Source organism: Balaenoptera musculus, chromosome 9 (assembly GCF_009873245.2).
Source record: "Balaenoptera musculus isolate JJ_BM4_2016_0621 chromosome 9, mBalMus1.pri.v3, whole genome shotgun sequence".
In the NCBI taxonomy this organism is placed as follows: Eukaryota; Metazoa; Chordata; class Mammalia; order Artiodactyla; family Balaenopteridae; genus Balaenoptera; species Balaenoptera musculus.
Window position 1 is genome coordinate 94,287,164 of NC_045793.1, and position 23,391 is coordinate 94,310,554.

Below are 23,391 nucleotides of genomic sequence, written 5' to 3' on the forward strand. Positions count from 1 at the left end.
TGGGCAGGGCGGGGTGTTCTGTAAGTTGCAGCTTGAGAAAGGTGTGCTGTGACTGAGACAGGTCAGAGGTGCTGAGAAGGAAGGTGCAGAACAAGTCTCCTCTCCTGGGCCTGCACACAGACGCAGTGTTTGCTGTGACCTCCCCGCCTCTCTTTCTAAGGCCTGGTACCATGGCCAAAGTAACGGGCTGCCATTAGTGTGCCTCACCACTACGACCTCTGGGGGACCTGGTCTTTCCACGCTGAGCACGTGAATGTAGTGAACAAAAGTGAGGGCACACTAGATTCAGGTGTTTACGTTAGATTAGCCATCCATCCCAAAATATACAGGTGTTCCAGTACTACGATACTTGGGAGTTGGGGTATACGGTATTCGGTTCTATTTATATTTCTACCAGCAAGTAGTTGGGATGGGTTTTTCCTTCCTTCCTTCCGTCCTTCCTTCCTTTCTTTCTTTCCTTCCTTTTCTTCTTCCCTCCCTCCTCTTCTCTTTTCTCTTCCTTCCTTCCTTCCTCTCTCCCCGCCCCTTTCTTTCTTTCTTTCTTTCTTTCATCAGTTGTTTCTTACTGAAATTAGAAGAAACATCTCTTTAATTATTACCAATAGAGGATAATATGAAAACAAAGTGATCGTTCAGCCTGCTTTGTAATCTGTGTGACCATATTCTAATACAACTAAATACTCCATTATTGTCAGCATATGGTTGCACTGGGAAATTTTCACTTTCGGTCAGCAAGCTCATTACTGAAAGCTACTGTAAGAGAAATGCCCTTGAGTCATATACTTGTCTTATTGCCATGGTGTTCTCTGATAAGTGGTTCTTCCCCCAAATAAGCATACTTCATTTGCCATCTGTTTAAAATCACTGCAGAATGAAAACTAATACCTTGACGCCTAAGGACAATATATCTCTTTCCTACACTGGAATTCTGAAGAAGAATGTATTGAGCATTACTTGTCCTTTCATTCTTTTCAGATTCTTCTTAATCCTTTGGTGAAAACTCTGTGACACAAGATGGCTGCAAATAAGCCGAAGGGTCAGAATTCTTTGGCCTTACACAAAGTCATCATGGTAGGCAGTGGTGGTGTGGGCAAGTCTGCTCTCACTCTGCAGTTCATGTATGATGAGGTAAGTGCTGATTTTACCATGGATATCAAAGTTTGGGCTTTCAGAGAATATTTCTCTAGCTTAGTTTTGGTGCTGTTTTGGATGGATTCCTTGAATTCTTGAAAGCTACTGACCATTTTTCTTCTGTTCAGAGTCAACATTTGTATACAACTTGATTTAACAAGTCAAGAACTCAAGGTCCTTAAAATCCTTATGCTTTTAAAAAACAAAACAGGGACTTCCCTGGTGGCGCAGTGGTTAAGAATCTGCCTGCCAGTGCAGGGGACCCAGGTTCGAGCCCTGGTCCAGGAAGATCCCACATGTTGTGGAGCAACTGGGCCCGTGCGCCACAACTACTGAGCCTGCGCTCTAGAGCCCGTGAGCCACAACTACTGAGCCCGCGTGCCACAAGTACTGAAGCCCACGCACCCAGAGCCCGTGCTCTGCAACAAGAGAAGCCACCGCAGTGAGAAGCCCGTGCACCACAATGAAGAGTAGCCCCCGCTCGCTGCAACTAGAGAAAGTCCGCGTGCAGCAGGGAAGACCCAGTGCAGCCAAAATTTAATTAATTTTAAAGAAACCCTGGAAACTAACTATTTTTGAGCAGTCTAACTGGCTTTTTTATTTTTAGTGTTTTAATGGTGAGTCCCACCTTGAATTAATAGAACTGGTGGATATAGTACCTAATTGAAACTTGACGTTAATATACATAAGTTGTCCTTTAATAACTTCAGTGAAAAAGTCAGTTATTGTGTACTGGCGTGGCACCACACTCAACACTAAGCAGGAAAAGGCTGTGTCCCTAAAATAAAATTACTAGACAGGTTACAGATTTCTGTGCATGTATTTGTATCAGACTTTATTGTCCCAGAGGTAAGGTCTCAGCCTATATACAGCAATACATTCTTTCCCTAGAGGACTATTAATAAGGCTAAATGATTTAAGAGTTGGTAATCAAATTTAAGCATTGATCCTCAATTCTTCCTCCTCCCAAAGAGAAGCAAAGATTTATGGTTACTCTTTCTTAATCCTCAAAAAAATCCTGTGTGGTAGGCAGTGGTTTCCCCATCTTACAGATGAGGAAACAGAACCTCAGAGAGGTTTTCCAACCTGCCCAAGAAGAGTGATCTCTGATGAGTAAGTATTAAACCTAGTCTTCTAAGAAAAAAATCCTGCAGACTTTTACCACCTAAGGTCTCTTTTCATTGCCTGCTCGTCAGCATTTCTTTCACACACACAGAACTCTTAAATCCATCAGTCGTGTTGCTTATGATAAACAATTTAGAGAGGGAGAAACTGAAATGGTACTTTAAATGAAATTGCTAATTTATCTGTTCAGTTCTGTTTTTCATGCTATTTACCTTAATAGCTGCTTTTCTTTAAACTAATCCTTAAGTCAGTCCCCTTCTTGACAATAGGAGGTCAAAAGTAAGAATGTTCACGTCTGACATTTGAGGAATGGTTACGCTTTCATTTAATATTCATAAATATTTAATATTCATAATATTATCAGATATGCTATCTGAATATTTCTATTCATTAAATATGCATAAATATTTATAAATATTTAATATTTGTAAAATATTAGCATGTAATTGTCATAGAATGTTCTGTAGCTTTTACAGTTACAAATACACTGTGCTTGATTTTTTTTTTTTTTAAAGAGCTCCTGACTTATTTATTTATGTATTTTATTTTTTTGTCTGTGTTGGGTCCCCGTTTCTATGCAAGGGCTTTCTCTAGTTGTGGCAGGCAGGGGCCACTCTTCATCGCGGTGCGCGGGCCTCTCACTGTCGCGGCCCCTCCTGTTACGGAGCACAGGCTCCAGACGCGCAGGCTCAGTAGTTGTGGCTCACGGGCCCAGCCGCTCCGCAGCCTGTGGGATCCTCCCAGACCAGGGCTCGAACCCATGTCCCCTGCATTGGCAGGCAGACTCTCAACCACTGCGCCACCAGGGAAGCCCTGTGCTTGATTTTTTAATAATTATTTGTTGAGTGTCTTCCATGTACCAGGCATATTCCAGGCTTTGGAGATACAGTGATGAGTAGACTAATCAAGGTCCCTGCCCCCAGGGGTTAAATTCTAATAGGGGGATTTAGACATTGAGCAAATAAATAAGAAAATATCAGATAATGAAAATATTTATAGGAACTAACAAACAAAAAACCCACTAAAGTATGTGTGTATACATACCCGTATGCCAACAACGATACACTGATCAAAAATATCGAGGTGAGATTTAGGGGGTAGAAGATAGAAGTACAACTGTAAAGTTGTTTAATTGTACTATTTTAAGAAATTGGAAGTTTGGGGAGAAATTTCAAAGTTCAAGATTTGGCATTTTACAGGCTAGTATAAGCCACTTTCTTGACACGGTTCATTTTGGAGAAAGAAAAAATTTAACCGTGCTTTCAATGCTTACCTAAATATTAACTTACTTTCAAGTTATTTCCACAGTTCTGACATGAAAATTTTTATTTAGAGTCACACAGAAAGAGTTCTTAAACATTTGATAAAATATCTGTGTAATAGTTTTTGCAGGTGTAGTGTTTGTTCTAAGTAAGAAAAAAGGCACGGTTTTCAAGCCGTCGGCGGCCTAGAGCTGTTCAGTCCCCACTTTTTGTAAAAGAGGAAGCCACCGAGTTGCCTGAAATGGAAATTTAAGTGAATGTAGTGTTTACCATTGGGGAAAACGGAATGACGGCCCCACGTGACCTCTCAGTACTAGTTCGGCAACTTCACGTGACTCTGCATTTCAAAATAAGCAGCTTTGAGAAGTAAGGATAATTCTGACGTGGATGCGCTGTTCGTCTCTGGCAGTTCGTGGAGGACTATGAGCCGACCAAAGCCGACAGCTACCGGAAGAAGGTGGTGCTGGACGGGGAGGAAGTGCAGATCGACATCCTGGACACAGCCGGGCAGGAGGACTACGCTGCCATCAGGGACAACTACTTCCGGAGCGGCGAGGGCTTTCTCTGTGTCTTCTCCATCACGGAGATGGAGTCCTTCGCGGCCACAGCCGACTTCAGGTAGGTCAGGGAGTCGCGTCGTTACACCGCGCGACGGCTTGCTCCCCAGAAACAAGCAGGCAGCCAGAGGCTCTTACCTGATCGCCTTTCCCTCTGCGTCTGGTCGCGTTTGTTCCCTCTCTGATGTCAGCGTGACGCTGTCCGCCGCGCGCCTGTGCGCACATCCTCGGCGCGCCCTGCGTGATCTCACAGCCAGCTCTGCCGGTGCCAGCGGCAGTGGAGCCTGAGCTTGTGGCACACCCGTACCCAGGCTCTCCTCACGCGTTTCTGAAGTATTTCCCTTTGAAGCACACTACTACTGCTGCCCTAAGAGTAGACGCTTGCGTTGCGTAATGGATCTCTGGCCCAGACTGTCACTCTTGCTGTGTTGGTCACTGGTGTCTCAGCACCTGTGTCACGCCCAGGAGGCACATTGCCATCCACCTCACTGATAGCATGGACTTTTAGTAGAAATAATACCACCATAGATTGGCACACAAGGCTTTGTTATACAGTATTTTTTTTATATCTTATTTACTGTTTGCGTAATTAAAATCTGTCCTCCGTTTGGTTTTGGGCAGGGGGGTCGGGGGGGCTGGTAAAGGGGAGAGGGGTCCTCTCTATACTTGAGAGAAATATAGCATAAATAAGTTCTTGAGTCGTCTCGTAAAGACGGCATGCATAATCACAAGCATTCTTTACTTGTATATTTTTATTTCTGTGTTGTCTGCTTTGGCGTGGGGCACACCAAGGCAGCATGGGATATATCCTCTGTTTTCAAGATTCACGCAGCTGAGTTGAATAAGTCATGAAACCAAGTGTAAGTTAGCGACAAAGTAGGAGACGTGGCCAGTGATGGTTACAGAGGATCCAGGAGAGGAGAGGAGCTGGGAGGCCTTCAAGAGATAGATAATAACCCTGCAGGAGAAGAAGGGTTTCCACAGATGAGGAAAGAGGTCATTCCTGGTGGTTGAGCAAGAAACTGAAGCAAGGGTTACATAAAGCATTCCTTTTTATGTGTACATGAAACTCTCAAGAACTTGAAAGATTCCAAAAGCACCTCCTTTGCAAAAAAGCATGTCATTGAGAAACTTTAAAAATGTAAATTTATTTGTAACATTAAGTTTGTTGGCTTCTATAAGGAAGGAGTTTTGTATGTGATAAAGTGCAAAGGGAGTTTTGTAATCCTGGGAGACATGTTGAAAGTTACGTAAGTGTCAGTGATTATTCATTCATTCAAAAAAATATTTTGAGTGCTTATTATGTAGCAGATTCTGTTCTAAGTAATGGAATACATTTTGTCACCATAGTCACCAAAGCCAAAGTGGTATCTCAAGGGAGTGAGGTATTTTTATGCCAAGAGAAAGAATCTTGGGCTGTTGCTGTTACAGAAAATAAGTGAATCATTCATTACTTGTCTGTTGTACCTCCAGTGTGTTGCCCCTCCCGTAAATAAAAAGTGCTCCTACTAACTGACCAGCAATAGGAAAGCCATTTTTGAGATCGTCTGAATGGTTATAGTAGGCACGCCACACGGTCTGACCTGCAAAGTATAGCACAGTGTCAGCTCCTGTCTTTTTAATTTTTTTTTTTATTGAAGTATAGTTGATTTACAATGTTGTGTTAATTTCTGCTGTACAGCAAAGTGATTCAGTTATACATATATATACATTATTTTTTCATATTCTTTTCCATTATGGTTTATCACAGGATATTGAGTATAGATCTCTGTGCTATTCAGTGGGACCTTGTTGTTTATCCGTTCTATATATAAAAGCTTACATCTGCCAATCCCAACCCCCTCCCCCTTGGCAACCACAAGTCTGTTCTCTATGTCTGTGGGTCTGTTTCGTAGATAAGTTCATTTGTGTCATATTTTAGATTCCACATGTAAGTGATATCATATGGTATTTATCTTTCTGTTTCTGACTTCACTTAGTATGATAATCTCTGGTTGCATCCATATTGCTGCAAATGGCATTATTTCATTCTTTTTTATGGCTGAGTAGTATTCCATTGTGTGTGTATATATATCTATATATGTCTCTATATATACCACATCTTCTTTATCCATTCATCTGTCGATGGACACTTAGGTTGCTTCCGTGTCTTGGCTATTGTGAATAGTGCTGCTGTGAACATTGGGGTGCATGTATCTTTTTGAATTAGAGTTTTGTCCAGATACCAGCCCAGGAGTGGGATTGCTGGATCATATGGTAGTTCTCTTTTTAGTTTTCTAAGGAGCCTCCATACTGTTCTCCATAGTGGCTGCACCAACTTACATTCCTACCAACAGTGTAGGAGGGTTCCCTTTTCTCCACGCCTCCTCCAGCGTTTGTTATAGGCTTTTTAATGATGGCCATTCCGCGCAGTGAGAGGTGGTACCTCACTGCAGTTTTGATTTGCATTTCTCTGATTGTCAGCTCCTCCCTTCAGCCTTCCTAGGCCTCCCGTCACCCAGGCAGGATCCATCGTTCCCTCGTGTGTGTGTGCGGTATGCTTACCACAGCTGCAACAGCACACTCGCCCCACTCTTATATGAGATTGATTTATATGTGTTTTTCCTGATATGGTAAAAACTCTTCTTATCCATTTCAGTGTCCCTAGTACCCCTATTTGGCACAGTTGCTGGCATACAACTTGTAGTGCTTAGTAAGTGTTTGATAGAAATGTTAGAAAGCTCTGTTACGTCTTTTCATTCTCACTTTCCTTCTGATAAGAATGAAGCTGGACCAGTTTGTAAAGGTGTTTTCCTATTCTAAAATTCTGTAGTAGCCTCTCGAACTCTATTTAAAGAGAGCATCACTTCAAGCAAAAATGCCAATAATGATTACAGTCGTCACATCAGAAACCATTGATCACAGATCACCATAACAAATATAATAATAATGGAAAAGTGTGAAATGTTGCGAGAATTACCACAATGTGACACAGAGACACAAAGAGAGCAAATGCTGTTGGAAACATGGCGCTGATAGACTTGCTTGACGCAGGGTGACTACAAACCTTCAGTCTGTTAAAAAAAAAAAGTAGTATCTACAAAGCACAGTAAAGCAGATTGCAGTAAACAAGGTATACTTGTATCAACAGTGGTTTATACATTGTGATAAGTGTACCACATTAATGTTAACAGTAGGGGAAACTGGATGTGGGGTATATGGGAACTCTCTGTCCTATCTTCACAACTTCTCTGTAAATCTGAAATCATTCTAATATAAAAAGTTTATTTTTAAAAAAGCATTTCGGAGGAAGTTGCATTTGATATTCACTTCGTACGTCTACTGCCATATTTATACTCTTCTTTGGTGTATTTTTCCAAATGAAGTGAATGTGGAGCTCAAATCATTGATGGTAGAAAAAGGAAGAAGTGCTGCTTGTTTCCTACTTTGTAATAAATGAGCTAGTTGTTATTGTATAGAAACATAAATAAATGCTAATTGCGTGTTTTGTTATTTTAACATGTAGAGATAACGTTAATATTTCTTGCTCATTTTCTCTTATCCAGGGAGCAGATTTTAAGAGTAAAGGAAGATGAGAATGTTCCGTTTCTGCTCGTTGGAAACAAATCAGATTTGGAAGATAAGAGGCAGGTTTCTGTAGAAGAGGCAAAAACCAGAGCCGATCAGTGGAACGTTAACTACGTGGAAACGTCTGCTAAAACGCGAGCTAATGTTGACAAGGTAAAAGGTGGCTCTACTACCATGTCATGTTAAAAATAGGTTGATTTGCTTTAACTCGGCTCTGTTTAGTCTAGAGATTCTGTGAGACTTTCGAATAGAGATTTAATACGTGTTGATTTTTTATTGGCCCTGAATGCTCAAGTGCAACGTGTTAGGAATTTCTTACTTCACTTTGTCCTTAGGTTCCCGAGAGGTGTTAAAACATGAGACGCTGCAGCTAGATGTACCTTTTTTTTTTTTTTCAAAGCACTGACAGATTCCTGACCTGAATCCCTCCTTTTTTTTTTTTTTTTTTCCTTATCCTGATTGGCTGGAGAATCTAGAAGGAACTATGTAAGTCCTCTGAGCTGACACCTGCCCAGCCTCACTTAAGTTCTCCCAGACCCGGGGGAGAGGATTTTGAAATCTGTCACCACAGCTGCCTTCCCCACCCTCAGCCTCTGTTCTCCCCCAAGTGGAAGGGGAGCTCCTGTGCCCTCTCCCCTCATCTTCACACTGTGTTCAGATTGGCCCTTCCTGGAGACCAGGTGAAGAACACCCTTACCTCGTTCCTAGAAGCCTTCCCAGGTGCCTTTCATCCGGCTGCGGGACGCCATCATCAGTATTTAGGAAGCCTGCCGGTTGCGCTGGGGCAGCACAGGCTCTGAGAGCCCTCCAGGCGGGGCCCTTTCAGCCCCCGCGGATCTAGGCTCTACCGCGTGCCTCTCAAAAACTAACGTGCAGGAGGATTGCCTATAGAGCCTGATAAACACAGGTTCCTGGGTCTTCCCCAGAGGTTTTGATTCGCTTGGTCTGGGGTGAGACCTGAGACTCTGCCCGTCTAGCTGGCTCCTGGGTGTGCAGACGGGGCGGCGCGGCACACTTGGAGTAACCGCCCCAGGCGCGCAGGTGCTTGTGAGCTGGTCTGCCGTGCCTGAAGACTCGCGACCCTGATCCAGAATCGTGACGTTAAACCTTTAGAGATTCTTTCTGCTTGTTTACAGTAGGTTTTAAGACAGTGTTATTACTGTCTTAAACTGATTGATTTCTGTTTAGTCACACAGTCAGATTCCTGTAACTCCAAGACATCTGTACCAATTGCTATAAGATTTCTACTGAGTAGACCAGTTTCCTCTAAAGTTATGGCAAATGTTTTTTAAAGTACTAATGAAATACAGTTTAAGGTTCAGCATGTTTGGGGTTTTGAAAGGCACCAATGAAGATTGTCATAGCATATGTATACTTTGTTTGCTCCTGTTTGATGTCTTGAGCAGGTTATAGAACAAACCTTCGTGATCTAAGGGGAGTGGGGAGCAATAACTGTCCAAGCTCTGAGGCTTGAAGCAGTCCTGTAGTGTCACCTGCTGGCATCAGAGGCCCTGGGAAAATACGGTAGTGTGCCTTATCAGAGATATCACCAGACAGTAAGAAAAAGACCAACAACCCAATGGGAAAATAATGGTCGAAAAACAGATAGCCCTGTCACAGAAAAGAAATGCAAATCGCGTTTAAACTTGCAAAGAGGCTTATGAGTCTTACTTATAAAAAAGGAAGTGCAATTTTAAAATATAATGACATATTTACCTGTCAGTTGGAAAAAAGCAAGAAGGTTGATAATAATACTGTTGACAGGAGTATGGGAAAAAGAGGAACTCTCATATGTTCATGGAAGGGCAGTTTGGCAATTATCTATCAAAATTATGACCCCAACAATTCAAGTTCTAAAAATTTATTATACGGATAAAATTATACATCCATGCATAAGTGTATGTTCAGCAATAGTCATTGAAGCATTATTTGTAGAAGCAAAAGACGGGAAATATCCAAGTGTCCAGTAACAGACTGCTTTAAATTATGGTGCGTCCATATAATGGAATACTGTACAGCTGTTGAAAAGAAATGAAGGTAGAGCTAGATGTGCTGATATGGAATGATCTTCAACATCAGTAAATGAAAAAGCAAAGGACAGAACAGTGTCTGTAGTTTGCTGCCATCTGTGTTTGAAACACACTCAGACACACACAAGCACACATGAATGTATGTATCAGGGGAATGTGTAAGATTCTAGTACCTGTGTTTGCCGCCAGAGAACTAAGTCACAGACAGATGCATTTTTCACTGCTGTGTCCTGCAGAGCGGCTACCAGATAAAGTACCTCAGTGGCTAAGGAAAAGTGACTTGCAGCAACTCTTCACTTTCTTAAATTTGGTTACGTTTGGATTATATTTGTTTTTTGGGTTTGTTTGCTGAGGCAGTGATGTAATACATAGTTATAAGAGCGAATACTCTTCAGTGCTTGCAAGAGCCAGGCACTGTGGCGAGCTCTCACTGTTTCATCTTTAACCCTATGAAGCATAGATACTCCTCTCATGGCGCCTTTTTAGATGAGGAAACGGAGGTGTGGAGAGATTACACACCTGGCTCAAGGTCACCATGCCGCCGCCGTAGTGGCATCTGCTGGCTCTGGCGCCAATGTTCTTCTTCCCTCTCTATTTTACTTAAAACAATGGTTGGCATACCTGTGGCATCTCCCATGTTGTGTGTCATCCACTACCGGAAGTCTGATCAGATTTTCCAGGATTAAGTGTTAACATTGTCTCCTTCTATTAAATTGAGAGGTATCTTGTGTTGTCACAGAAAACAAATACTAGCTCCCACAAGACTTTAAACACCCATGCCTTATCCTTATCAGGATTCCAAATAGACCACTGGGTAGAAGTTTCAAAGAAGCAGATTTTAAAACTACCCTGTGAAAAAGCTTCATGACCATCAGAATTGTGGAGCTGAGGCCTGGCCTGTCACAGAGGAATCACTCAGAGGCTAGAGGACCATCTGGGAAAGCTGCTTGGGTCCTCACTGGGTGCCAGGTCACCTGATGGCCCTGTAGTACCCTTCTAGCTCAATGCTCTGGCTCTTTAAATCGCAACTCCAAGGTTGCTCTTAATTTTAAGGAACATCTTGGGGAAAATGGAAAGAAATTAGGCAAGTAGATGTCAAAATGAAAGTATGATTTATTATGTCAAGAGAGCCAATTTTATGTGGGGGAAAGAATTTTGTTAGAAATGTAGTGTCTTGTTTTTGAAAATGTTTTTAATTTTTTTCTTTATACAAGTAATACATGAACATATGCTCATTGTATAAAGAAAAATTCGTGATACAGAGGAAAAGTATAAGGAGGAAAAGTGAGTCTGTCATTCCATCCAGATTCCACTCACCTCCTTTACCTGTAGGTAACCACTGCTAACACGTGTGTATCTTTCCAGACATTTACCTGCATTTAAAGACAGGCATACAGAATCTAAGGGAAAAAAAAAAAAGAATCTAAGGGAAAGTTTGTATTTGCTTGTTTTCCACCTGTATAAATAGGATTTGTGTGTGTGTATATGTGTTATGTATAGTGTATGTCTGTGGTTTGCTTTTTAAATTTCACAACAAATAGATCTTGTAGTTCTTTCCATGTCGTTGCATATAGACGTACCACATTCTTTTTAAAATCTACAAAATGTTCCATAGTTAGGAAAATGGCTGAATTATGAAAAAAGCCTATCAGTAACATTTAGATTGTCTTCAGTGCTATTACAAACATACTACAGTGAACTGTGTGCACGTGCACACACACAAGACTAAAAGCAAGGGTGCATTTTAAATTTTAATGACAAGTCACCCTCCAGAGAGGCTGCCTTACACTCCCACCAACAGAGTGTGAGGAAACCCTTTCCCCACTACTTGTCAGTACCAATTAAAGGAGCCTTTAAATGTCACCAACAAGATGGGGAAATCATTTCTTTTGTGTTTCCTGGTTACTACTGAGGGTGGGCATCTTGTAGTTGATTCATTGGCCTCTTGTAGATCTTCTGGGAACGCTGAAATTACTTTCTCCTGCCCATTGATCTAATGGGGGGTTTATCTTTTTGATTCATAAGCCTGCTTTATATTAAGGACATTAACCCTTTGTCCACTATATCCGTTGTGGACAGTGTCTCCTAATGCATACCATATCTTTTTTTATCTTTTTTTTTTTTAATGTATAGTTGATTTACAATATCATGTTAGTTTCAGGTATACAGCAGAATGATTCAGTTATACACATGTATATTCTTTTCCAGATTCTTCTCCCTTATGGGTTATTCCAAAATATTGAGTATAGTTCCCTGTGCTATACAGTAGGTCCTTGTTAGTTGTCTTTTTTTTTTTTCCCTACAAAAGAAATAGAAATTTTTATTCGAGCCAAATTTGAGGATTATAACTGCATAGAGCATCTCAGAAAGCTCTGAGCACTGTTCCCGGTTATCTATTTTATGTATAGTAGTGTGTATATGTTAATCCCAATCTCCTAATTTATCTGTCACCCCTTCCCCTTTGGTAACCATAAGTTTGTTTTCTATGTCTGTGAGTCTCTTTCTTTTTTGGAAATAAGTTCATTTGTATCTTTCTTTTTTTTTTTTAGATTCCACATAGAAGTGATATTATATGATATTTATGTTTCTCTGTCTGGCTTACTTCACTTAGTATGATAATCTCTAGGTCCATCCATGTTGCTGCACATGGCATTCTTTTTTATGGTTGAGTAATATTCCTCTGTGTGTGTGTGTGTGTGTGTGTGTACACATACATATCACATCTTCTTTATCCATTCGTCTGTCAACGAACATTTAGGTTGCTTCCGTGACTTGGCTGTTGTAAATGGTGCTGTGATGAACATTGGGGTGCACGTATCTTTTTGAATTATGGTTTTCTCCAGATATGTACCCAGGAGTAGGATTACAGGATCATATGGTAACTCTGTTTTTAGTTTCTTAAGGAACCTCCATACTGTTCTCCATAGTAGCTGCACCAATTTACATTCCCACCAACAGTGTAGGAGGGTTCCCTTTTCTCCACACCCTCTCCAGCATTTATTGTTTGTAGACTTTTTGATGATGGCCATTCTGACTGGGGTGAGGTGATACCTCATTGTAGTTTTGATTTGCATTTCTCTCATAATTAGTGGTGTTGAGCATCTTTTCATGTGCCCATTGGCCGTCTGTATGTCTTCTTTGGAGAAATGTGTATGTAGATCTTCTGCCCATTTTTTCATTGGGTTGTTTGTTTTTGATACTGAGTCACATGAGCTGTTTGTAAATTTTAGAGATTAATCCCCTGTTGGTCACATGGTTTGCAGTTATTTTCTCCCATTCTGTGGGTTGTCTTTTCATTTTGTTTATGGTTTCCTTTGCTGTGCAAAAGTTTTTGTGTTTAATTAGGTCCCATTTGTTTATTTTTGTTTTTATTTCCATTACTCTAGGAGACAGATCCAAAAAGATATTGCTGCAATTTATGTCAAAGAGTGTTCTGTCTAGGTTTTCCTCTAGGAGTTGTATAGTATCCAGTCTTACATTTAGATCTTTAATCAGTTTTGAGTTTATTTTTGTGTATGGTGATAAAGAATGTTCTAATTGTATTCTTTTACATGTAGCTGTCCAGTTTTCCCAGCACCACTTACTGAAGAGACTGTCTTTTTGCCATTGTATAGTCTTGCCTCCTTTGTTGTAGATAAACCCACGCACCTATGGTCAATTTATCTCTGGGCTTTCTATCCTGTTTCATTGATCTATATTTCTATTTTGATTACTGATGTTTTGTAGTATAGTCTGAAGTCAGGAAGCCTGATTCCTCCAGTTCCATTTTTCTTCCTCAAGATTGCTTTGACTATCAGGGTCTTTTGTGTTTCCATACAAATTAAAAATTTTTTTGTTCTAGTTCCGTGAAAAATGCCATTGGTAATTTGACAGAGATTGCACTGAATCTGTAGATTGCCTTGGGTAGTGTAGTCGTTTTGACAATATTGATTCTTCTGACCCAAAAACACGTTATATCTTTACATCTGTTTGTGTTGTCTTCAGTTTCTTTCATCAGCATCTTATAGTTTTTGGAGTACAGGTCTTTTGCCTCCTTAGGTAGTTGTATTCCTAGGTATTTTATTCTTTTTGATGCAGTGGTAAATGGGATTGTTTCTTTAATTTCTCTTTCTGATCTTTCGTCGTTAGTGTATAGAAATGCAACAGATTTCTGTGTATTAATTTTGTATCCTGCAACTTTACCGAATTCACTGATGAGCTCTTGTAGTTTTCTGGTAACATCTTCAGGATTTTCTATGTATAGTATCATGTCATCTGCAAATAATGACAGTTTTAATTCTTCTTTTCCTATGTGGATCCCTTTTCTCCTTCTTGTCTGACTGCCGTGGCTACGACTTCCAAAGCTATGTTGGATAAAAGTGGTGAGAGGGGACAGCCTTGTCTTGTTCCTGATATTAGAGAAAATGCTTTCAGCTTTTCACCGTTGAGTATGATGTTAGCTGTGGGTTTGTCATATACAGCCTTTATTATGTTGAGGTATGTTCCCTCTGTGCCCAGTTCCTGGAGAGTTTTTATCATAAATGGGTGCTGAATTTTATCAAAAGTTTTTTCTGCATCTATTGAGATGGTCATATGGTTTTTATTCAATTTGTTGATGTGGTATATCACCCTGACTGATTTGCTCCATACCATGTCTTATTTATTTATTTACTTAGGCTGCGTTGGGTCTTTGTTGCTGCATGTGGGCTTTCTCTAGTTGCAGCGAGCGGGGGCCACTGTTCGTTGTGGTACGCAGGCCTCTCACTGCGGTGGCTTCTCTTGTTGTGGAGTGTGGGCTCAGTAGTTGTGGCTCGCAGGCTCTAGAGCGCAGGCTCAGTAGTTGTGGCGCATGGGCTTAGTTGCCTTGCGGCATGTGGGATCTTCCTGGACCAGGGCTCGAACCCGTGTCTCCTGCATTGGCAGGCGGATTCTTAACCACCGTGCCACCAGGCAAGTCCCCATACCATGTCTTTTAACTTGCTGATTTTTACCTTTTGCCATGGAAAAAACATTGAAGATTACGTTGTCAAATTTGTCAGTGTTTTTCCTTTGAGACTTCTGGGTTCTGTGGCTTCATTAGAAAAGCTCTCCCATCCTAAACTTAAAAAACACTTACCTAGGGCTTCCCTGGTGATGCAGTGGTTAAGAAGCCGCCTGCCAATGCAGGGGACACGGGTTCGATCCCTGGCCCGGAAAGATCCCACGTGCCGCGGAGCAACTAAGCCCGTGCACCACAACTACTGAGCCTGCGCTCTAGAGACTGTGAGCCACAACTACTGAGCCCGCATGCCACAACTATTGAAGCTTGCGCACCTAGAGCCCGCGCTCCGCAACATGAGAAGCCCATGCTCCGCAACAAAGAGTAGCCCCCGCTCGCTGCAACTACAGAAAGCCCGTGCAAGCAACAAAGACCCAACACAGCCAAAAATAAAAGTAAAAAACAAAACACTTAATGTAAAATTTTTGCTTCCTTTTTGTGTTGGCCTTTATAGTAGATCTTTAGTCCTTTTGAAAATTTAGTATTGTCTGTGTTGTGAACTAGGGGCTGTTAAGTACTTAAAATGAAGAAACTGGTGAAGGCAAAGGTTTACAATTAAAGCTAACGGCCTGTGATGCTTTAAGAGAGATGTTTGTCATTTCTAATAATTTTTATATGTTTTTTCAACTGTAAGTATTCTGAGCTAAGCATTTTGAGTCTGTGTCTGTCTAGTTTTGTTTCACTTTCATTTACGTGAGAACAGGGATTTCCTGTGATTTCTACTCTGGAATTAGAAGAGTCAAATTCTGTACATGCCAGTGGGGGGAAATGGGGGGAAGGGAAAGAAGGGGACAGGAGGAAATAGGGTGGGAGGAAATGAGGGTGAGAAGAAATTTTGAAAGTGTATTTTTAAACAGTTGGAAGAAGCTCTGTACTTTTGGGATTATCATTTGTCTGATTCTTACTCCTAATTACTTATTTCCTTCCACTTGGCAGTTGAAACAAGGCCTCCTTTACCTTAATTCATTAAGTTAGCTGATGTAAAGTTTAAAAGTTTCCCATTGGGTTTGCTAGTTAAGATGACCTTGGCGGTTTCCAATAGGGATTCGTTTGCAGTTTATTTCAGATACTCATCTAAAATTAGAAATCCCATCTTCTAATATCCATTCTGCAGTGATGTACTCACATCAGAAAGCAGGACTGGGAGTTTTCTGCTAATCACACGTAGTTAGTTTGGAGGCTTCCTGCTCCGGCTGGTCAGCTGTGGACTTGAAGCAGAGGTGTTCCAAAATCCCCAGTCTCCAGGCCACCAAGCTGCAAGAAAGTGGGGCAAGAATTCATGGGGTTTGAACTGTCACCCATGTGTTTCAGTACATTGCATTCTTTCTGAGCTTTTATGCTCAGTCTTCCCCTTCTTTAATTATCCGTGTCCTTTCCTGTTGGTCCTGCATCCATTTAACTCAACCCATTAGTCTGATAGTCCTTGTTTTCTTTTTTCTTTTAATTTTTATTTTATATTGGAGTATAGTTGATTAACTACGTTGTGTTAGTGTCAGGTGTACAGCAAAGTGATTTAGTTATACATATGCATGCATTGATTCTTTTTCCAATTCCTTTCCCATTTAGCTTATCATAGAGTATTGAGCAGAGTTCCCTGTGCTATACAGAGGTCCTTGTTGGTTATCTGTTTTAAATGTAGCAGTGTGTACATGTCAATCCCAAACTCCCAATCTATCCCTCTCCCCACCCTTCCCCACTGGTAACCATAAGTTCATCCTCTAAGTCTGTGAGTCTTTTTCTTTTGCAAATAAGTTCATTTGTATCATTTTTTTTAGATTCCACATTAAGCGATATCATGTGATATTTGTCTTTCCCTGTCTGACTTAGTATAATAATCTCCAGGTCCATGCATGTTGCTGCAAATGGCACTATTTCATTCTTCTTAATGGCTGAGTAATATTCCATTGTCATGTACCAAATCTTTATCCGTTCATCCGCTGATGGACATTTAGGTTGCTTGCATGTCTTGGGTATTGTAAACAGTGCTGCAGTGAACATTGGGGTGCATGTATCCTTTCGAACCATGTTTTTCTCTGGATATATGCCCAGGAGTGGGATTGCTGGATCATATGGTACCTCTATTTGTAGTTTCTTAAGGAACCACCATACTGTTCTCCATAGTAGCTGCACCAATTTACATTCCCACCAACAGTGTAGGAGAGTTCCCTATCTCCACACCCTCTCTAGCATTTGTTGTTTGTAGATTTTTTGATGATGGCCATTCTGACTGGTGTGAGGTGATACCTCAATGTAGTTGTTTTTTTTTTTTTTTTTTAACCTCAATGTAGTTTTGATTTCCATTTCTCTAATAATTAGCAATGTTGAGCATCTTTTCATGTGCTTTTTAGCCATCTGTATGTCTTATTTGGAGAAATGTCTATTTAGGTCTTCTGCCCATTTTTTCATTGGGTTGTTTTTTTTGATATTGAGTCACATGAGCTGTTTGTAAATTTTAGAGATTAATCCCGTTGGTCACATGGTTTGCAATTATTTTCTCCCATTCTGTGGGTTGTCTTTTATTGTGTTTATGGTTTCTTTCGCTGTGCAAAAGCTTTTAAGTTTAATCAGGCCCCATTTATTTATTTTTGTTTTTATTTCCATTACTCTAGGAGATGGATGGAAAAAGATAATGCTGCGATTTAAGTCAGAGTGTTCTGCCTAGGTTTTCCTCTAGGAGTTGTATAGTATCCGGTCTTGCATTTAGGTCTTTAATCCATTTTGAGTTTATTTTTGTGTATGGTGATAAAGAATGTTTTAATTGCTTTCTTTTACATGTAGCTGTCCAGTTTCACCATTTATTGAAGAGACTGTCTTTTCTTAATTGTATAGTCTTGCCTTCTTTGTCATAGATTAATTGACCATAGGTGTGTGGGTTTATTTCTGGGCTTTCTATCCTGTTCCATTGATCTATATTTCTGTTTTTGTGCCAGTACTATACTGTTTTGATTACTGTAGCTTTGTAGTATAGTCTGAAGTCAGGGAGTCCGATTCCTCCAGCTCCATTTTTCTTCCTCAAGATTGCTTTGGCAATTCGGGGTCTTTTGTGTCTCCGTACAGATTTTAAGATTTTTTGTTCTAGTTCTGTGAAAAATGCCCTTGGTAATTTGATAGAGGTTGCATTGAATCTGTAGATTGCCTTGGATAGTATAGTCATTTTGATAATATTGATGCTTCCAATCCAAGAAAAATGATATCTTTCCATCTGTTTGTGTCCTCTTTGATTTCGTTCATCAGCCTCTTACAGTTGTGGTCTTTTGCCTACTTAGGTTTATTTCTAGGTATTTTATTCTTTTTGACGTGATGGTAAATGAGTTTCTTTAATTTCTCTTTCTGATTTGTCATTGTTAGTGTATAGAAATTGCAGAAAGTGCAGCAGATTTCTGTGTATTAATTTTGTATCCTGCAACTTTACTGAACACTGATGAGCTCTAGTAATTTTCTGTAGCATCTTTAGGATTTTCTATGTGTAGTATCATGTCATCTGCAAACAATGATACTTCTTCTTTTCCAATTTGGATTCCCTTTCTTTTTCTTCTCTGATTGCTGTGGCTAGGACTTCCAAAACTATGTTGAAAAAAAATGGCAAGAGTGGGTATCCTTGTCTCATTCCTGACCTTAGAGGAAATGCTTTCAGCTTTTCACCATTGAGTATGATGTTAGCTGTGGGTTTGTCATATACCACCTTTATTATATGTTGAGGTATGTTCCCTCTAGGCCCACTTTCTGGAGAGTTTTTATCATAAATCGGTGTTGCAGACAAAGCTTTTGATCAGATTCATCTATTGAGATGATCATATGGTTTTTATTCTTTAGTTTGTTAATATGGTGTATCACACTGATTGATTTGCAGATATTGTAGAATCGTTGCATCCCTGGGATAAATCCCACTTGATTATGGTATATGATCCTTTTTAAGGTATTGTTGGATTTAGTTTGCTGAGTATTTTGTTGAGGATTTTTTCATCTATGTTCATCAGTGATACTGGCCTGTAATTTTTTTGGTGATATCTTTGTCTGGTTTTGATATCAGGGTGATGATGGCCTCATAGAATGAGTTTGGGAGTGTTCCTTCCTCTGCAACTTTTTGGAATGCTTTCAGAAGGATAGGTGTTAACTCTTCTCTAAATGTTGGATAGAATTTGCCTGTGAAGCCATCTGGTCCACTTTTTTGTGGGGAGTTTTTTCATCACAGTTTCAATTTCAGTACTTGTGAGTGGTCTGTTCATATTTTCTGTTTCTTCCTGGTTCAGTCTTGGGAGATTGTACCTTTCTAGGCATTTGTCCATTTTTTCTAGGTTGTCCATTTTACTGGCATATAGTTGCTTGTAGTAGTCTCTTACAATCCTTTGTATTTCTGTGGTATCAGTTGTAACTTCTCCTTTTTCATCTCGAATTTTATTGATTTGAACCCTCTCCCTCTTTTTCCTGATGAGTCTGGCTAAAGGTTTATCAATTTTGTTTATCTTTTCAAAGAACCAGCTTTTAGTTTCATTGATCTTTTCTGTTGTTTTTTGTTTCTATTTATTTCTGCTCTGATCTTTATGATTTCTTTCCTTCTACTAACTGGGTTTTGTTTGTTTTTCTTTCTCTAGTTGCTTTAAGTGTAAGATTAGGTTGTTTGAGATTTTTCTATATTTTGTATACAAGATATATTTTGTTATTGCTACATGCTTTCGTTTTATTTGTCTTTAGGTATTTTTTGCTTTCCTCTTTGATTTCTTCAGTGATCCATTGGTTGTTTTAGTAGCATATTGTTTAGCCTCCACGTGTTTCTGTTATTTTATACAGTTTTTTTCTTGTAGTTGATTTCTAAGCATTGTGGTCAGAAAAGATGCTTGATATGATTTCAGTTTTCTTGAATTTGTTTGTTTTTAGTCTTATCAAGTTTTATTCTAGAAGTAATCATTTTTTTAATCCAGAATGCAAAAGTGTGACCCATAGAAGTTATTCATCCACTCATCATCCACACACTCATGACTATTTGTGTACAGTGTGAGTCCACATCCTTCTAGGCCCTTCTCAGTGTGTACTCAGACATTTGTTATTGATATTGAACTTTTGAATTGTTACAGTATCTCCCATTATTTGCCAATTTCTAGACATCAAACAAGAATTGATAAATCCTCAAATATAGTGCAACAGACAAAATTGTTTTCTAGTGCCTGGTATCAGAACGATAAAGGAAGCAGTCATTTTCCACAGCTGTTTTTTAAAACAGGGCTGAAGAAAACCAGGTTATTAAATGTAAATTTTATTAAACACAAATTGCTTTAAAATTTAATTGATAAAATACATTTACTAATTATAAATTACTCAAATGTAATCCATTGAGTTTTGTATCTTTGGAGCTAGCCTCACTTGTAGTGCTTTTTTCATTTTTATCTTGAAAATTCAGATGGAAAGATTACGTTATATTATGTAAACACATTTTACCAAATTCATTTTTCCCATTTTCTCAATATACTTGGAGAAGCAGGCTTTACTTAGGTGCTTTCCTCTCTCTGTACTCCCCAAACAAGAGCTCCTAAATATTCATATAACATTCCCAAGGTTTACTGTTGTGATTCAGAGAAATTCCAGGCACATATGATCTACTTGGTTTATTTATCCTATTTTCTTCTTTCTAGGTATTTTTTGATTTAATGAGGGAAATTCGAGCCAGAAAGATGGAAGACAGCAAAGAAAAGAATGGGAAAAAGAAGAGGAAAAGTTTAGCCAAGAGAATAAGAGAAAGATGCTGCATTTTATAATCAAAGCCCAAACTCCTTTCTTATCTTGACCATACTAAGAAATATAATTTATAAGCTTTGCCACTGAAGGCTCAATTGACTGAAATTACTTTAACATTTTGGAAATTGTTATGTATCTCTAAAAGCATGAATTGGAACTGCACTGAAAGTCAAATTCACTTAAAAAAGAAATTAATGTGGCTTCATCAAGAAGCAAAGTTCAACTTATTTCATAATTGCCTACATGTATCACAGTCCTGAATGTAGCGTGGGCACTTGTGTTTTGCTGGCAGTCTTTCTTGAACTATCAAGAGGTGAGATGGGGGTGGGCAATGGGAGGAAAGGCTACTTCCTCTGGTTTATTATAAAGCTTAAATTTTATATCATTTTAAAATGTCTTGGTCTTCTACTGCCTTGACAAATGACAATTGTGAACATGATAGTTAAACTGTACCACTTTTTTTTAACCATTGTTATGCAAAATATAGAAGAAAAAGTTACTGGCATGATTGTTGCATATAGTTCAATTGAGAGTAATTCATCTGTGAACCTGCATTAACTACCCGGTGATTAACTTAGAAAAGTGGTGTAAACTTGTACATGGAAATTTTTTAATATGCCTTAATTTAGAAACCTAAAGATACCCACTCACATCATTCTGGGTGTGTCCTCGCTCTGCCGTGGGCCCATTGCCCATGTGTCCTGGTGAGACAATATATGTCAGGATGGAGGACAACTTTTGTATAGAAGATTCTCAAGAAATTACTGGTAGGAGTCTGTCCAAATTTAAACTGTGTGCCATACTCTGGTTCTTGAAAGTAAGGTTCCAGAGCTTCTTGATTGCTTTTAATTAAGTGTAAGGTAGTTTAAAATGAAGGACCAGTGTCTGCTTGTAAAATAATTTTAGACTATGAGCATTCAGTACCAGTTATGTCTCAGTGAACCCTCTTTCTTTAAGATGCTGGTCCCTGGAAATCCCTTTCTGCAAGTGGTGAGCTTGTGTTAAGATTCTGATCTCCTTGGAGCAGGGCACAGGAAAAGCGTGGACAGTGCTAACGCGTTTTGCACTAGAACACTTCGGAAAAGTCGTGCTCACCATCTGTTAACTTCTAAATTTGTATTCCCGAGGTTACAGTTTGTACGGGAGTTAGTGGGATTATTTGTAGGCTGTGTTCGTAATGAAGAACACTGTTTCTACGTTTTCCTGAAGTTAACATCGAACAACCAAACCAAACCCGAGGATAGTGCAGAAAACATGTCTGGCACCAAACAGTAGGCTGTGTCCCCACTGTATGGCGTGCCCGCTGGAGGGCCATAATTTCAATGGGAAACTTACCACTGTCAGATTTTTCTTTTCTTTGTAATGGGACTAGGACAGTTTGATTCAACAAAGTTTTTCTTTCTTTTTGCTCAGTCCTAATTTCAGCAAGTCAAAGATGTGTTCAGGCATTCCAGGTGACAGATGTGTACGTAAAGTTAACAAAAATAGGCTATTTAGGAACTGAACTCTTTAGATATTACATCCGGCTTGTCATATTAAATATTTGTCCTTAAAGGGTTTGAGATGTACATCTTTCATATTTTTCATAGGCTGTGCCATGTGCAGAATTAAAGTTACCAATGTAAGCGCGGCCCCGTGGGCCCAGCGATCTCCGTGTGTACTTGTTGCAGTCTCATTTAACCAGGGGTCCTAACCACTAACATTGTGACTTTGCTTTAAGACCTTTCCTCTCCTGGGTACTGAGGTGCTATGAAGCCAAATGACAAAGATGCATCACATGTCTTAGGCTGATGCCACTACCCGATTGGTTTATTTGCAATTTGAGCCATTTAAAGACCAATAAACTTTCTTTTTTTAAATGTTTGTGGTGTTACTTGATGTTTACAATATAACATGTAAAATACAGATTTATCAACCTGGGCATCCTTACCAGAGACTTGACTACAACTAAATCTTTTGAGCCATTAGTTGAGGGACTTCTGTGTGAGAAGAATTCTGTGCCACATTTCCTCAGTCAGGATCATCATTGCTCAGGTTTAATCAAGGCTCAGAAATGGAGGAGCCCCACGTGCAGAATTGCACGGAAGACACTCTCTTCTGCTGTCGCGAAAGTCACAAATGTATACACTACTTTTAGAATACTACTCCACTCCAGAGTGGGTAGGTGGCAGCTTTATATTCATTTTCTAAATCAGAATGATCTCCAGGGATGCTTGAATTTCCAAATTGTGGCGGGAGAAACCACCCCCCTACCGTTTCATCACACTTCGGGCCGTTCTCTCTCATCTGATGTCTGCTGGGAAATAGTGGCCTGTTAATCATCACACGGCCTTTGGGTTAGAAACGATCTGGCCCAACACTGAACACAACCCCTCAAAATCCAATTCATTTTAATTTCCTACTTAACTCATAAGCAGTGCCACAATGAACACATTTAAGTTCTAAATGGCATCATTTTAATCTCACTGTGTGGACCCATTTTTAACACCAATAATGGGCATGATGTTAAATGTTAGGTACCAAACAAAGCTTAGATTAAGTCGTCTCAAAGTGAATCGGAATGTCATTTTCAAAAGTCTGTGACAAGGATGTAAAAAAATTCGGCAACCTCATCTAACTGCCCTAAGAGTAAAACTATTTACCAAAACTTCCTCTAAAGTTTTCAAAGTAATCCTTTTTATTTAATCCAGTGTTAGAGCAGATTCACCTGGCTGCCCACACAGGCGGGGAAGATAGCTCATGAAGTCCTAAGGGTTGACATGGGCTAAGTAGTCTGAATTGCACCTGAAGCTAATGGAGAACCAAAGTCCCCTTTAGCAAATTACTTTGGAAGTGAAGAGTGGCAGGTCAATGGAGGTCTTCCTTCATGCCCTTTTAGTTTTCGATAGGTTTTTACGGACCACCTACTGTGGGCACTGCTGGGAATACAACAGATGGAAGGACAGACATGAGTTTGGGACAAGTACAGACAT

At 39.8% G+C, this 23,391-nt stretch overlaps 1 protein-coding gene across 4 annotated transcripts in view; it reads left to right on the forward strand.

The window, feature by feature from the left end:
• Window positions 1-22,278, forward strand: part of RALA (RAS like proto-oncogene A) — a 71,782-nt gene extending 49,504 nt beyond the window's left edge. For all 4 annotated transcript variants that reach the window (XM_036863400.1, XM_036863396.1, XM_036863397.1 and 1 more), the window contains 4 exons: window positions 976-1,128; window positions 3,928-4,136; window positions 7,621-7,795; window positions 20,317-22,278. In XM_036863400.1, coding sequence (XP_036719295.1) covers window positions 1,015-1,128; window positions 3,928-4,136; window positions 7,621-7,795; window positions 20,317-20,439 — 621 coding nt within the window. In that variant the 5' untranslated portion in view covers window positions 976-1,014 and the 3' untranslated portion in view covers window positions 20,440-22,278. The remainder of the gene's footprint in view (window positions 1-975; window positions 1,129-3,927; window positions 4,137-7,620; window positions 7,796-20,316) is intronic.
• Window positions 22,279-23,391: the final 1,113 nt, after the last annotated feature.